The sequence below is a fragment of the Caloenas nicobarica genome, chromosome 1 (genome assembly GCF_036013445.1).
Source record: "Caloenas nicobarica isolate bCalNic1 chromosome 1, bCalNic1.hap1, whole genome shotgun sequence".
Classification (NCBI taxonomy): domain Eukaryota; kingdom Metazoa; phylum Chordata; class Aves; order Columbiformes; family Columbidae; genus Caloenas; species Caloenas nicobarica.
The window spans coordinates 63287029-63302401 of record NC_088245.1 but is presented as its reverse complement, the minus strand read 5'-3'; the positions used below and the strand labels follow the sequence as shown (position 1 = coordinate 63302401).

The following is a 15373-nucleotide window of genomic DNA, read 5'->3' as shown; positions in this document are numbered from 1 at the left end:
TTACTACTCACATCCCATCCAGGCATGGATAAGTAGAGAGATTTGAGGAAGCTTTTTACAGAAATGCCATTTTATTGACTTCGACATTTTTGCAAATGTTCAGATTTTGCTGAAAATGGCATTTTGCAAGAGGGAAAAAAAAACATTTGGAAAAAAAATTTCTGTCCAGCGTTATGTTCATTAGCCTGACCTTCTGGTGCCTGCCAGATTGCATCCTTGTCATCCTGAGTCCTCAAGAAGCCTGGGTCCCTGTCAAGAGGAGAGCAATGGTCTACAAAAGCAGTGTTGCTTCCTCACACCACTTATTTAGCCAATGGTTCATTTTGAGTGGCCCATCATCTCTCTTCCTTTCTCATAGGACGGGATGTTTCTGAATATTAGCCACACGTGCCTCTACTCGGCACATTTGTGAAATCTCTAAGGCTGTTCAGCATCTTTCAGGCGTCACGGAAAGCCACGTTCAGGTCAGGTCTTGCTGCTTGGTTATGTTCCCACCTTTCACTGGCAGGATGTTCACGGCTGCAGCACATCCTTGCGAGGGTGGTCTGTTTTCCGTGTGTGGCTGGAGACATTTCTCCTGGTGCCAGCGATCATCCCACTGGTGGGGCTTAAACAGCAAACCCCAGGTGCTTCCAAGCCAACATTTATTATAGCTGAATCTTCTGAATTATTTTCTGGGTTTCGTTTTGTTGGTTGGGGGGAGAGGGGAGAGGGGGGAGAGGGGAGAGGGAGGAGTGGGGAGCCTTCACAGTGGATATTTGTATCCGTGTGAAAAAGCACCTGTTCACTTTCGTCTTCTGCCACACAGCAAGTCTCCCGCTCCCCTTGCTGGGCTTTAAGGGCTGGGACACAGCGGGGTGTGAAAACACTTTTCCTTGGAGTTTGGTTTTGGTTGGTTGGTTGGTTTTTTTGAGATAGTGAAACAGAGAAATAAACGTAACAGCAGAGTCAATTATGCTGTTAAGCAGCATTCTTTATTTTATCAGCGCCGGGGAACGCTGGGGATCATCCTCCATAAGCGCTCCCAAGACTGGGTGCTCTTGCGTTGCTTATATTCACATAATTATAACATATGCATTACAGTTTTCGAAAATTTTGACATACGATACATCTGTACTAAGAAATAATTGATGATGTTAGTTATAATTGTTCAGTTTCTTTCTTACATCTATTAATTATTAGTTAAAAATAAGCTAAGCGCTCTGCTTCTAAACAATGTATCCCTTAACCTTCTGTCTTTCTCTTGTCATGCGGAAGGATCTAAAACTTGGAAAATATCCCCTCGTTTTGCAGGTGGTCAGACAGCATTTATCATGTCAATAGGTTAACGATGGGCACGTCTTTTGTAACTTAATCACAGTGTACATTCATTTAGCAGCTTCTCTTCAGCAGGGTGCCCGGGCCGCACCTGGGGGCACACAAGAGGCGGTGACATGGATGGGGGATGAGATCTCAGCCCCGCGCTCGATGTGCGGGGGGGGGCTGCTCAGACAAAACCAGCACGGCGAGGGTGGCACAGGCCCCCCAAACCGAGGTTTGGAGCCCGGCGGGCACCGCTGGGCCCCGCCGCGGGGCCGGGAGCGCGGAACGCCGGTGCCGGGGAAGCCGTTTCCAGCCGAGCCGGGCCGGGCGGCGGGAGCTGCGGCGCGTCGGTTCCCGCCGACCGATCGTTAGCGGGGGCCGGCTTGCCCCGGGCGGCCGGGGGCGAGGGCGGCATGGCCAGGGCGGTGAAAGCGCTAGCGACCCTGAGGAATCACTGGAAGAAAACCACGTTCGGGGTCTGCCTGCTGAGCTGGGGCGGGCACTGGCTCTACGGCAAGCACTGGTAACTGCCGGCGGGGGGCGGGCGGGGAGCGGGGACACCGGCCCGGCCGTGTGCCCGGGGCTTTCGCTGCCACCCGCCCCGCACGGCGGGGCCGCCGCTGCCGTGTTCGCCTGGGGTGGCCGGGCTGCAGGGCCCTCTCCCTGGGGCGCTCTCCCCTCTCGTGGCTGTTAAAATGGGGGTCTCCCCTGGGGGGGGCTCCGGCGCCTTGCGGGGATGGTTCTCCCTCCCTCTCCTGGCGCTGGTGAGGCCGCACCTTGAATCCTGTGTTCAGTTTTGGGCCCCTCACCACAAGAAAGACATTGAGGTGCTGGAGAGAGTGCAGAGGAGGGTGATGAAGCTGGTGAGGGGCCTGGAGCACCAGTCTGATGAGGAGCGGCTGAGGGAACTGGGGCTGTTCAGCCTGGGGAAAAGGAGGCTGAGGGGAGACCTGATCGCTGTCTACAACTGCCTGAAAGGAGGTTGTAGCATGGAGGGGGTTGGTCTCTTCTCCCAAATAGCAAGAGACAGGACAAGAGGAAATGGCCTCAAGTTGCACCAGGGAAGGTTTAGGTTGGGTATTAGGAAAAATTTCTTCACAGAAAGGGTTGTGAAGCACTGGAACAGGCTGCCCAGGGAAGTGGTGGAGTCACCATCCCTGGGGGTGCTTAAAAGACGCATAGACAAGATTCTTAGGGACGTCGTTTACTGTCAGAGTAGGTTATGGGTGGACTCCATGGTCTTGAGGGTCTCTTCCAACCAAAATGATTCTATGATTCTCCAGCAGCCAAGGGCTTGGGAGGGGTTAGTGCCTTTTGTGGCTTCCCACCTTGGCCTTGTAAGTTTGGGGCTAGCTCAGGCGATAATTTTAAGCAGAGGTGTTGTCAGGGTGGCTGGGGTAATTTTGGGGCCTGCTTGAGAGAAGAAAGATTTCTGTCCTCTGACTTAAAAAAAAAAAAAAAAAAGCCAAGTGCCTGTGATTGTCTTGCTTGCTTTTAACCAATATTATAAGGATGAGTGAAACCAGGGGCTCTACACCTGCAAATGGTGCCACTGGTACTGGGCGGGTGGGAATCCCCCTTCATGCGCAGATGGTGGCCATCGCAGCACGGTGCCCTTGGGTTTTCCCACCTCCCTTCTTCTTTTAATGTTGCCGTGCACCTCATTAAAGGTGCCAGGTTTCTGCTGCACTAGCGCTTGTGCCGTTCTGGAGGCCTGGCCCCGGCTTAAGCCCTGGGCTATGCCTCCCTGGCGCGACAGCTTCGCTCCTGTCACCCGCCGAGCCGGATGGAGCCCGTCCGCTGCTGCAGCTGCGGTGCTGCTCCTGTCAGTTGTACCTAGCAGGGTGTCATTGTCACTGTTTATCTGTGGGGCGTATGTTTTTTTATAGTAAGCAAAATCCTCGCTCACAAATAGCTAGGCTTATATTTTAATCCCTGCCCATTAAGATTATGGTTAATACACTTGAATAAAATGCAAGTGTAGCCAAATTATTGTTAAAAATTGTTACTTTTGGTGCCACTCTTTATTCTGTCACTGTCATAATGTCTTCTTAATCGTTAAGTCATGATTTTAGCAGCGTTCCTTTCTGCTTACATTAAAATGCTGCCAAAGCCTTGGTGGAAAACTTAGGAAAATAAATCTGTTTATGTTGTTTGTTATACTTTCCTTCTTTATTTCCTTTTGCCTAGGGACATTTGCATTAAATCAGTCTTTGTTTTGAATGGTACATCTGCTCTAGTTGCTTGCTTCTTACCTGAAGGAGTAAGGCTCAGTTGACTGCAGGGCAAGCAGCAAAAACCTCTCCCTCCACAGTTTTTTCCTTCTAATTGCTATTTGTAGGGCAGGCTATGGTAACATGGAGAATAACTGTGTGAAAGTAGTGATAACAGGGTCACGGTTTCATCTACAGGCCTACACGGACCAGCAGACAGAAGAGAAGTACATAGTATGTTGGAGACAGGCTGAGAGGGTTGGGGTTATTCAGCCTAGAGAAGAGAAGGCTCCAGGGAGACCTTATTGTGGCCTTTCAGTGCTTAAAGGGGGCCTATAAGAAAGATGGGGACAGACTTTTTGGCAGGGCCTGTCATGATAGGACAAGGAGTAATGGTTTTTAACTAAAGAAGGGGAGATTGAGGCTAGACATGAGGAAGACATTTATTACAACAAGGGTGGTGAAACACTGGCCCAGGTTGCCCAGAGAGGTGGTAGATGCCCCATCCCTGGAGACATTCAAGGCCAGGCTGGATGGGGCTCTGAGCAACCTGATCTAGTTGAAGATGTCCCTGCTCATGGCAGGGGGTTGGTTTAGATGACCTCTGAAGGTCTCTTCCAACCCAAACTGTTCTCTGAGTCTATGCTGCCATGATATAAGCAGAAGTATTTGTGCTAAACAGGTTGAGGGGGTTTTTTGGAGCCTTAATGTAATGTTAGTGGATCCTTGAGCTCACATTCCACTTTCCCCTCTGTTGACTTGAACTTCAAATTTAGATAAAATAACAGAATGTAATTGAGTAATTATTTGAAGTTCTATCATTCTCGATACCTCTTAGCCGAAAGAATAAACCTGGTGTACAAAATGATGAGGAAGAAATTGCTCAGTGGCATTCATATGAGGGGCCGGCTGATGGGGCAGAACAACCTGTGACCTTCCCAGGTACCCTGCTTACCTCAGCGGCCTCTATACTGCGCTTCTGTTGCCACAGATACTAATGATAGCAGAGTGTATGTCAGGCCTGAGTACTATAGAAAGCTACTGTAATAGAGCATTAAGAAAAAGACTATATCTGCTCCTTGTGCATATGGAGAGTGGGCACTTGAGGAGGTGTGGGAGCAGCGTCAGACACAACCAGTCTCCCTTTTATGTCTGTTGGTTCTGGGAATTCATGTGCCTACATACTGTTGGTTTCAGCTGTATTGATTTCCTCTTCAGTAACTGTGAAAGCACATTATGATCATGGAGAATGTGAAGCGTACCATAGGTGGTATGGTAGTGAATAAGGAGGGAAAACATGAAAGGTAAACAAACAGAAAGAGAACTTTTGGTATCTAAATTTCAGTGGTTGGAGGTTATTTGCACGAAATGTAGGCATGATGCTTTAACCCAGATGATGCAGTGGGGAAAAAATATGTTTACACATCCCATTCTTCAATCTCCCCTTTTATCTGTAAGGGAAAATATGGCATTTCCTTACCAGACATTGGAAATGCAAGGCAGGAAATCCTGTGATCACAAACAGCTCTGCGTGACTTTGATGTAGACTGAAGCACAACTGTAAAGCACTGCTTTCAGAGATTTAAATACTGTTTGGAAAAACTGACAGCTGCTTAGACATTTACCTGTGGAGGATTGTTTTAGCCAGTTAATAGAAAAATGAGGAGTGACAGAAGAACCTGATGGCAAGAGTGTAAAAAATTCGATGGTGGTCTCATCGGTCCTTTTGTGGTGCTCTGTGTGGAGTGAAGGCCTCACCTTGTGGCTGCTGGGCAGCAAGGAATAGGCCAGGACCCTCTCTGCAGCTTGTCTTGCCTCCAGGTGGGGTAATGGCTTTTTGTGGGGTTTTTTTGTACATTCTCTCTTCCCAGTTTCTTTGTTTATGTACCAGGTATGTGGTGGAGCATGAGATGCCTTTTGCCTCATGCACAAACTGCTGCAGGCGACACGTGAAGAGGTTAATGAGGGAACCACATATGGGCTGTGTTGGCTGTGAGGCTCACTGTTATTGGTGTGAGAGGCTAAATTACTATGCATGAGGCATCTTTAACTGACTTATATTTGCCCTTTTAGAACAGATTAAAGGTTTAGTGAAGTCTTGTGCTTCCGTTTCTAGCATCACTGGAGTTTCTGATGAAGAGCCTTGCTTTAGTGCAGCATCAGTTCAGATTAGCCTCTGATTTCTTGGAATTAGCTGTCTGAGATGTTGCTCATTTATCTGCAGCCGAAGAACATTTTTGTTTCCCATCCTGCATTGCTCTTCCTGGCTTTTCCGTCCTTGTGGATTTTCTAAGATACTTCTCTTGCAAGGAGATCATTTGCTTTTTCGACTTCTCAAGGTTCATTCTTCTTTTGGATGCAGAGGCTATGATGCCTGCATTAAGTGGAGCTATTGTAAATAACAATCTGTCCTGCAAATAAATGGCAACTCTTCTAGAGTCAGTATGTATGTGCCCATAGGGTCATAAGCACTCTGGAATACTTCCTTAAGACTTTGGAGGATGCTACAGGGACAAATATGGACAAGAAGAATGTTACCTTTTCCAGACTTGTTCCCTGTGCCTCTTCCCTGCTTGGAAATGGACCCGGGTGTCCCCCTCCTGCACTCTGCGGACTGTGCTATGGGGTCTGATGTGGATGCCCTTGTGCTCCACCGGCTATAGAGGAAAGAGGGGCTCTGGAATGCAATGGCACATCGCTGAGTTAGTCTAAAGGTTGTGGATGACGATAACTGTAAAGGTCAAGGAGCTTCTTAGCCCAGTCTTGTATGATACTTTCTTCATGCAGCATTCAGTTTCTGGACTGGTGTGTTATCCTTTCACCTTTGGAGGTGTTTGTTCAAATACTGACTGATTTTAAAGTAAGGGCGTTTGGGATGAAGGGAGAAAGTAAAGAGGAAATGTTGTGCTTATTCCCCAACTCCATTTGTGATTCAACCCAGGTATATAACACAAGGTGCCTTTTTGAAACAGGCATCGATCACGAGGTGGCAAAGGCTTTTCACGTGTAAAACAATAGGCTTTATGTCTGATTGAGCTACTGTTAACCAAAACCCTATTGTTATTTTTACAAAACCTTAGTAAGCCTTAAAATTCCTTTCTTTCTGATAAAAGAATATGTTTTAAAAATGCATTGTTTGGCATTTAGGATAGCAAATACTTTTGCAGTATTGGATAAGTAAGAAGATAACTCAGTGTTGTCACATCTGAGATTTTCTCCCTTTAATTTCTCTGGATTGCATGAATGTATGTATGTATTATCATCATTTTAATCTACAGCATGTCATACTACAGGTACAAGGTACACTGAATTTAGGGTACTAGATCAAAGCTTAGTGGATATGCAGATTGTCAGATACATGCTCATGCACAGTAACGTACTTCAGTTTATCTGTAATCAACCTTGTGTATTTGTTAAAGATACCCTATGGTGGTTTGGTTGTTTAAAATTTCCACCTCTCACCTTTATGTCCCAGGTCACCTTTCCTGAATCGCTCTTCTTTATATGTCTAGGTGGTGCAGTGAGTCACCAGCTACGTCAAATCAGCAGAATAATCTCTGGCATGATGGACATCAGCTTAACTGATTGTCAGATATGGCCAGACAGTTACGGTGGTGTCACTGGGTAAGCAATCATCACTTTGTCAGGAGAGCGACCCTCAGTATTGTACTGAGGCAGTGGACTCATCAGATGCTTCGTTTTACTCTGTATGTGTTAAAGTATTGACTTTCTCTGTAGAAAATGCTGGCAAGGCATCTGGGCCCTTGTCTGCTTGCCAGTAATCTGAGTGTTATTGTTATCTATAATTTGAGTGTTAGCCTCTGCGTGTTTGCCAACTGATAACTCACTTTGTCACCTTTCTGTGTATATTTCCTGAGTGGCTGGCTTTATTTCATCAAAACTTTGTCAAAAAAAGGGAGTATAAATTCTGAGTCTTGGGGATAGCTGATAAAAACTGAGATTTGTCTTTCATGCCCTTCCAAAGCCAAGCTGGAAGTAAATGCTAATATCCAGCAAAGAGGATGCTCTGCTCTTGCTGTGTTGGAAGCAGTCAAAAAGCTCTCTACTAAGATAAAAATCTCTTTTAGGTGTTCTGTTATAGCTCTTGAGGAGTGATCCTATATGCACAGCTTTGGTCAAGTTTCTCTTCACAAAACTCTGTGCAGACACTGAACTGGAGAGTTTTAAGCTGCCTGTTGCTTGAATGTACTTAATAGTCTTACATTTAATGCTGAGAACCCTTTTTGAAATGGGATCTCACACCTGAGCTTCTCTGTATGTTTGTAGCATGGTCACTTTTAAGGGAGTTGCTGTGGTTGGCTCTAAGACAAGGGCTTTACCCTTGCTGCAGCAGTGGGCGTCACGGAGGCACCCCAAAGTCAGTTTTAGGTGGACAACAAGTTCCAAAACAGCCTTTATTCTAGCTGGAAAAGTGCAGCCAATAAACCGACTAGAAACAGGGTTTATACAATTAGTTAGCACTCCAACAACATAAAATACAGGTTCGGATATCAGTTGAGGAGATTATTGGGGTATAGCAAAATAAGAATAATGAGGATCCTCAGCATGCATGCACATGCTCACAAGAAACAAACCAGAGCCCTCTGACTCCAGGGCACCCACAAGAAATAATCACTCGCTTGGGTTAGGCAAGGACTCACACTTGCCTGGTTAGGCAAGGACTCATTCAAGGATATATCAACTAAATAACCACTCACCCAAATGAGGAGGTGAGGCGCTCTCAATCCCAGGAAGTCTCCTTAGACGGCGTCCCAGTCTAAGGAGAGGGCTCCAGTTCACAGACCCCCTGCTCCGAGAAGACCACTCCAAAGGGGGCCTTTGGCAGGAGCCCCGTTTTATAGACTGGTCAGATCTGGCTGTGGGCATTACAACATGGTCCAGAAACTTTCAGCTACTCTGGGCACCTCGTCTGCTAACGACCCTGTCAATTGACCGAGGGTCCCACCCCTCCTGCCCCACCAGCTGGTGGAGGTGAAGTCACCCTGACCCGGGGTAGGGGAGGATGACACTGTCAGCACCTTGGTACCACCCTAGGTGTGTACGTGGGGACAGGCACAAAAGGTGCTAAAGAGCCATCAACTGCCCCATTGAAGGCTCCAGATCTCAGGGGGATGTGCAACTGCCACAGTGGGCCTCAAACAGCTTCTTAGGTTCCAGTTTGGTGTCTTCTTGTCGAGTTCATTGCTGCCCTGACTGACCTTTCATGGTGAGAACTGTCCTTTCAGCCCTGGCCCCTGCTGTCCCTTGGGCAGAGGATGCAGCCTCAGCTGGAGGAACACCTCTACTAAAATGTGTGCATCTGTGTGCTTGTATATATTAATTCCCTGTTAATTAAGGACTGTTAATTCCCTGTTATGGCTGAAAACACTGAGGACAGGAGCAGCAGCCACCAGCCCTGCGCCAGAGATGTTGCAGACGAAACAAGACAGCCCCCGTTCAGGTGGGATGTATGGATGTTCTGCTCTCACAGCCTGGTGTGCTCTGGCACAGCTGGTGCATGGGGACCTCTGGCCAGTTGCTCTTCTTCTCTTTCTGCATCGGTTCCTTGCTTCGGCGTAAGCCTGCTCCATCCTCCGAAGAGTCTGCGCTGCAGTGGCCTTGCAGGATTGACTGATAACCTTTGTTGAACCAGTCGAAGTTTGGTCCTTGGGTTCAGCTCAGGACATCCTCTTTCCTCCATACCCCACTGCCGCTGCTCGTTCCTCTCTGTCTCCCAATTTTTTACAGCTTAAGCAAGTTGGCCCAATTGTAAACTGTGTGATGCTTAATTCTCACAGTGGGAAGGCAGCCCTGGTTTGGGCAGCAGATGCAATACTGCACATCTGTTTTGCTCTAAGGCTGGAGTTGTACCTATAAGCCCTTAGGGGAAATATAAAGTAAAAATTGACTTTTAGTTTGCTGTGGATATGGTGCAAGTCGGAAGAAATCTCTGTGTGTTGTTTAAGGCAGTGCAGCAATTTCCCTCAGCCTCCACTGGCTCATGTTCAAGTGCCATTGAAAAGGCTTTGTTCCTACCTAATACTAGTTAACAAAGTATAAAAAACCAACAAAATCTTATGTTTTTTATTAACATCCCTTCCTCTCTGGGAGCTGGCCCGCAGTTGTATCTTGACAATCTAATACGTACCAAGACAGAAGTCTTTAAGATGTTACCTTTTTGCTATTTTTAACATTGTTCTAGCTATATGTATTAGTTGGTATGACCTGCAGAGGACTTCCACACACGCTTGTGGTACTTTAGGTGAGCCGTATGAGATGAATAAAGGCAAGAGCTGTGATACAGGAGGAGGACTGCTGTTCTCACAGGTATATCCCTGTGTGTGCACTTGTGCTGTTTTTTCTTAAGTGTGAAGATACTTAAGTGTTGATGGAACATTTTAAAGAAATAACGATTTTCCTGTTACCTGGCATCTTTAAGCCAAACTGAGATGACTTTGAAATATATCTCCGGGTTGAATTAGTGGGAATCCTATGGATATGGCTGGGCTGGTGTGGGATTGTGGGTGCTGTGCTACTGGAGAGGTAAGACAAATCGCCTGTAAAGTACTGGACAGTAAATGGTTCTTCTGGTCTCAGAACTTAAACTTTTCCTTTGACACCAAAATGTGCCAGAGCAGACTGGTTCTGTAGGTGCTTTGATGTTGGAGAAAATAAACTTAAATGTTGACATCTAGACTGTCAAGCCTAATTTTTATGGTGAAGACTCTGTTGAGCTGAATCAAACTTGCATCCTTGACAGCTGTTGTGAGGATCTTTGCAGGTTGGGACAGAGGGCGCAGTATCTTTTGCTTGCATTTGTAAAGTTGTGCTGGACTGGATTTTAAAGGCATTTGTCACTGCAGCATAAGGTTGTGGGCAACAGGAAAACATACTCACCGACGATGTGACACAGCTTGACTTCTGAATGAAATAACACCAATGTGAAGTAAACAGATAATGTGGATTTGACTAGAATTTCCTGATAAGGTTAGGACAGCCATTTGCAAATACATCAACTGCGCAACCACTCTTTGATAGTGGTGTTTTCTTGATATCCCGTCGTATTTCCACTTTACATATTGAAATCGCAGTTGCTTTGTGTTTGCAGTGACCGCACATAGTCATAGAGGGGAAAAAAAAAAAGTCCCTGTGTGAGGGCTCGTGCCCCTAACAGCACAGTGTGGACTTAGCCTGTCACGCTGTCTTGATTGAACTGGAATTAGCTGTGACAATGTTGTTTAGCTTGAAACACAAACCTTTTCAGAGACAGTTATTTTAGCTAGTGCACTTTCATTATGTTACTGCAATCAAAAATAAGCATGTTGCTCCTCTAAGTAATATTTCAGGTGCTTAATACAAATGACTTATTCCTGTGGTTTTAAGGAGCAAACCTGACAATTAAATGCATGCCTGTGAGGAAATTTTTTTTAGACATTGCAGTTACTTCTTATCCTGGTGAGGTATTATTCACATATTTTCTTTTTCCATGCTTGAATTCTTCATTTGTCTATTTATTATTACTAGGAATAATTCTATGGCTTTTTTTGCTGTAGAGTTTTCTCAGAACCCAACTACCTATCTCACCTGAAGTCACCCTGTTTCTTCTTTTATGGCATTGCAGCATCTTTTGATGACGCCAGAAAGAGCAGCTTGTGTAGCTCCAATGACAGATAAATACCGTACACTCGTGGGTTTGAATAGATCACACTGGTGTTTGGGTCCAGAGGTCTGACCAAGGCCTTGCCTTCCGCCATTTCCCTTGCAGGGTTGGGCCTGATGAGCCCCACTTTGTGGCAGGACTGTGCTGTTTTCTTAGTCAGTTGTTTTTCATGGTTGGCCTTGAATCCATTTAATTGGTGTAGTGTATTCATTTTGGTATGCTGACTATAACTGGATTTCTTTGTACTTGATGCTTTTGAGACAATAATATACTTGTCTTGCCAGGTATTGGCAAGGGCAAGCCGAAGGAGCTTTTTGGTTTTAGCAAATAGGGCGAGTGTCTGGTATCTAGAGGACAGGCGAGGCTTTGGGCACTGCAGAACAGGACTCCCTGGTTTGTCTGCAGTGGCCAATAGGGCATTTTTTGGTCTGGAGAAGAATGGAATTTTGTTCCTCACTCAGTAGCTCTGTCTCCAGTTTGCTTGCCAACTATACGCTTCTTGCCACCTTACTAATGCTGCCTGTCACCAATGACAAGTACAAGGATTAGTCTGGAATTTATTTCTGAAATGACTCTCAGTGACTTATCTAATACTGATATTTTCTTCTTTGTTTTTAAAGTTCGTTTGGGTGAGTTGAGTGATTTTGACCTCTCTGAGTTAGTGCTTTAGGTCAGGCTCAGACCTGGGTGTGTGGAAGGTGTTGCGTTAACTTGTGTTCAGCTTACAAACTGATGGAGTGGGGACCTGACAAGTATAATGAGCAAAGATTTAAGTTCAAGTAAGTTACACTTGAGTCTACTCTAAATCCGTTCTATACTGCCAGAATGGTAATTACCTTCAGGCAGTATTAACATTGGAAAAATACACACTTTAGATCTGGAGTACAGTTAGGTACCAATTTAAAAATAAAACACAGTTATACAGAGTCTTGTACCTTACGTAATCTCAGCACACTTGGTATCCTGGTCTTTGTTTTCTGCTTTGCTTTACTATAGAAGGGGTGTTTGTGTGCACATGCGGGAAAAAATAATGCATGTGTGCTTAAATGGGTGTGTTTCATCCTTAAAATGTGTTAAATAGGTCTTAACCTGTGGTTTTTTATTTTAGTGTTGTCAATGTGTGTATAAAAAGGGCATGTACCTATGTGTTAAAAATGAGCAAATTGTTTTAAACTTGCACTACCTAATGTCCACTCTCTTTTCTGTCTTACCTAATAGCGATAACCTGCTACGAAGAGCTGCTTGCCATGAAGCCCAGGTAATACCGTTTAAAGTGATAAACTTAGATTAAAATCTCCCTCTTATCTTGGTTGTGCAGGGCTCCTGAGATTCTCCCAGTGGGCCCTCCCTATGTGACAAGCCTTATAATGATGCTATCTGTTTTCTTTTGCTAAAGTGCCAAAGAGTGGCCGAGGCCTGCAGCCGGGGGACGGTACCTTCCGTGCCCTGACCCTGCTGTCGCAATGGATGGTGCGTTGTTATCCTTGGGGTAATCTTAGTTACTGCCGTAGCTACCCAGACCTCCATCTCTGCAGGTGCAATTACTCCGTGTCTGTAAAGTTCTGGTGGGAAGATGGTTTGTTGATAAGACTGAAACTGCAGACCCACCACAACGGGTTTAGTCTGGGCAGAAGCAATGAGAACCGCTTCATGTGAGTGCTCAGCTGGAGAGACCTGGCGCTTGTCTATTCCATCCTGAGTTTCTTTATCAAGAATAATAAGTGTGATGACTGACTTAGCGCTTTTGAGACCCATGTACTGGGAGCTTAAAGGAGACAACCTGTTTGCTGATCGCTGACAAGAAAGCTGGTAATCAGAGAGAGAGAGTGTGTTATTCTCTGAGTACACTGACTATTGCATTTTGTAGTTTGTGGCCTGCGTGGGCAACCAGCAATGAACAAATTCCCATACTGTAGTATTCCCTTAAAGAAATCTTGCCCCTTAATAAGCAGTCTGTCAGGGGCACAAGTGCTGCTGCCCGTGGATGACATCCCTGCCCAGGTACTGCTTATCAGCTCTGATAACCTTGAAGGTGTGGTGTAGGATTTTAGGAGTCTTTCTACCTCTCACAAATGAAGTTTATTCTAAGCCTGCTGCTTTGTGCCAGATCTTAGAGATCCTGCAGGGTGGAACACTTCTCCCATCATTGCTACATACTGGGGCCTGAGAAGAACGGTGAAAATTATTTTTCTCATTAAACAACTTTCCTTGAGATTGCCCTGCCTCTGTGGTGCACCTGAATAATCCCAATTTTAGCCTGCCTGCTGTTGAAGGAAAGATATTCACAGCAACTTGATACGGGCAATGGAGCTTCATGCTGGAATAGATGTAACAGAGCTAAGGTGTCATGATAGAATAAGAAAAATCTTTCCCTGAAAATACTACTTTCCTAAATCACTCCTATGGTTTCAGAGTCAAATGCATTTCCAACTCATAGTATCAGTTCTTGATTTTTATGTTTTCAATATTAATGTTTATTGCATAATGTCAAAGTGCTAGTTTTTTATATCAGAAAAAATAGCACTTAATGCCTCAGTATTTGAAGCGTGCTGACCAAATTAAAAAATTTTTAAAGAAAGCACTGATGAAATTATATACAAGGAGAAGTTAAAAGACCTAAGCGTGTATACTGTCAAAAAGGTGTAACTGCTAAAGAAGGACTGGTACAAGAAGATAATTCTGTTGTGGAAATTCTGACTTTCCTGAGTCTTCATTCTGGTCATTAAGTGATAGGACCTATTCCATAATGGCTTATTCTTGTAAATGGAAGTGCAAAAGCACTGTCAGTAGAACTTCCTACAGTTTCAGTGGTTAAAACCTGGGAAAATATCTTGCAGAAGACTCCTGCACTAGAAAGGAATGAACCAGAAAGCCTAGTAATCAATTCTTGCTGTAATTTCCATTCTCACTGATGCATCAGTGCCAAATACTGCTTGAAAACACAGCAATACCGCAGTAAGGCAGTAAGCAGGCTGATATGTTCTTCAGAATAACAACAATCTGTAATTGTTTGAAAAATGCTATTGGCGTTTATAGTGCTACAGAAGTATTGCGGAAAAAATAGAGGGAGACTCACCCAAGAAAAAGTTTAGCCTGAGTGAAGTGTGTGGGGGGTTCCCTATTATTTTTACATCCAATTTTTATGTTTTTAAGCCTGTTACAATACCAAACTGGCAAGGTGCCCACCTTCCTGCCAAAATACCTGCTACAGCAATATTTCATGCAAAGATTCCACCATGCACATCTGAATTTAAATATCAGTTTATGATGACAGCCTTGGGGTCGCAAATGATCCTAGAAAGATTCTATAATAAAGAACCCATTTATCCTATTTTAAACCTTTTACACCTTCTTCTCTGAAGTAAGCCAGTGTCAGCTCACAGTGGGCTGCCTTTGCTAATGTGGCCTCGCTGACTGACCTTGTTACTGAACTCCTGGCATGTGTTAAAGAGGTCCTGTTTAGCTGGCAAACAATTCATTCTTTGAAGCAGGGATAGTTTTCTGTAAAGGAATGTAGGTTCTGTGTTAGTATTCCCAAAGCATTATAAAGCCTTTGTGTAAAGGGTTTTTCATAGTTGCAAAATAGTGATTATCATCTTCAAAGTCCAGAAATGCAATTCCTGGAAGTGTGCATTTGGTAAGGAATTGAAAAGGTGTTGGCTTGCTTAAATTATACATTTTTATATATATTTAATAACCATTGTTAATGTCTGGCTTTAAGTTGTCTTTCCTTATGTCATGCTCTGAAAAAAAAACCTTACAGAATGTTGCATTGTTATTTTTTTATTTCCTGTCTTAAAAATCACCGTTTGCTTTAGAAATGCCCCTGTATGTAACGTAAATGTCCAAGTACGTTACATAAAGAAGTGATTATGTCATTACTCATACATTCTTTGTGAGCCTTGTTAGGTGGTTTAGAGCAAGCAAGTACATCACATCGTGCCCCCCAAGCAATTAATTAATTGTTTCTAACAGCTGTAACATGCTAGAGGTCCCTTATATTTTCCAATTCCTGCCCAACAATTGCAATAAGTTGGTCTGTTTTCCAGCTGATTTTTGAGTAAAGCTTGATTTGTTTCCCTTTCTTTGAAGATTCCTTTACTCTCAGCGACTTCTCTCATCCTTTTCCTTTCTTGAAGAAGAAATTTGGATGTTTTAAGCAACACAGGCAGCTGCATGCTTCTTTTAATTGAGCTTT

At 44.6% G+C, this 15373-nt stretch overlaps 1 protein-coding gene across 1 annotated transcript in view; it reads left to right on the top strand.

Moving 5' to 3' along the window:
- The first annotated feature begins 1633 nt into the window (after positions 1-1633).
- AGK (acylglycerol kinase) overlaps positions 1634-15373 on the top strand; it is a 40148-nt gene continuing 26408 nt past the window's right edge. The window contains exons 1-2 of the mRNA XM_065634825.1: positions 1634-1825; positions 12394-12433. Coding sequence (XP_065490897.1) covers positions 1716-1825; positions 12394-12433 — 150 coding nt within the window. The 5' untranslated portion in view covers positions 1634-1715. The remainder of the gene's footprint in view (positions 1826-12393; positions 12434-15373) is intronic.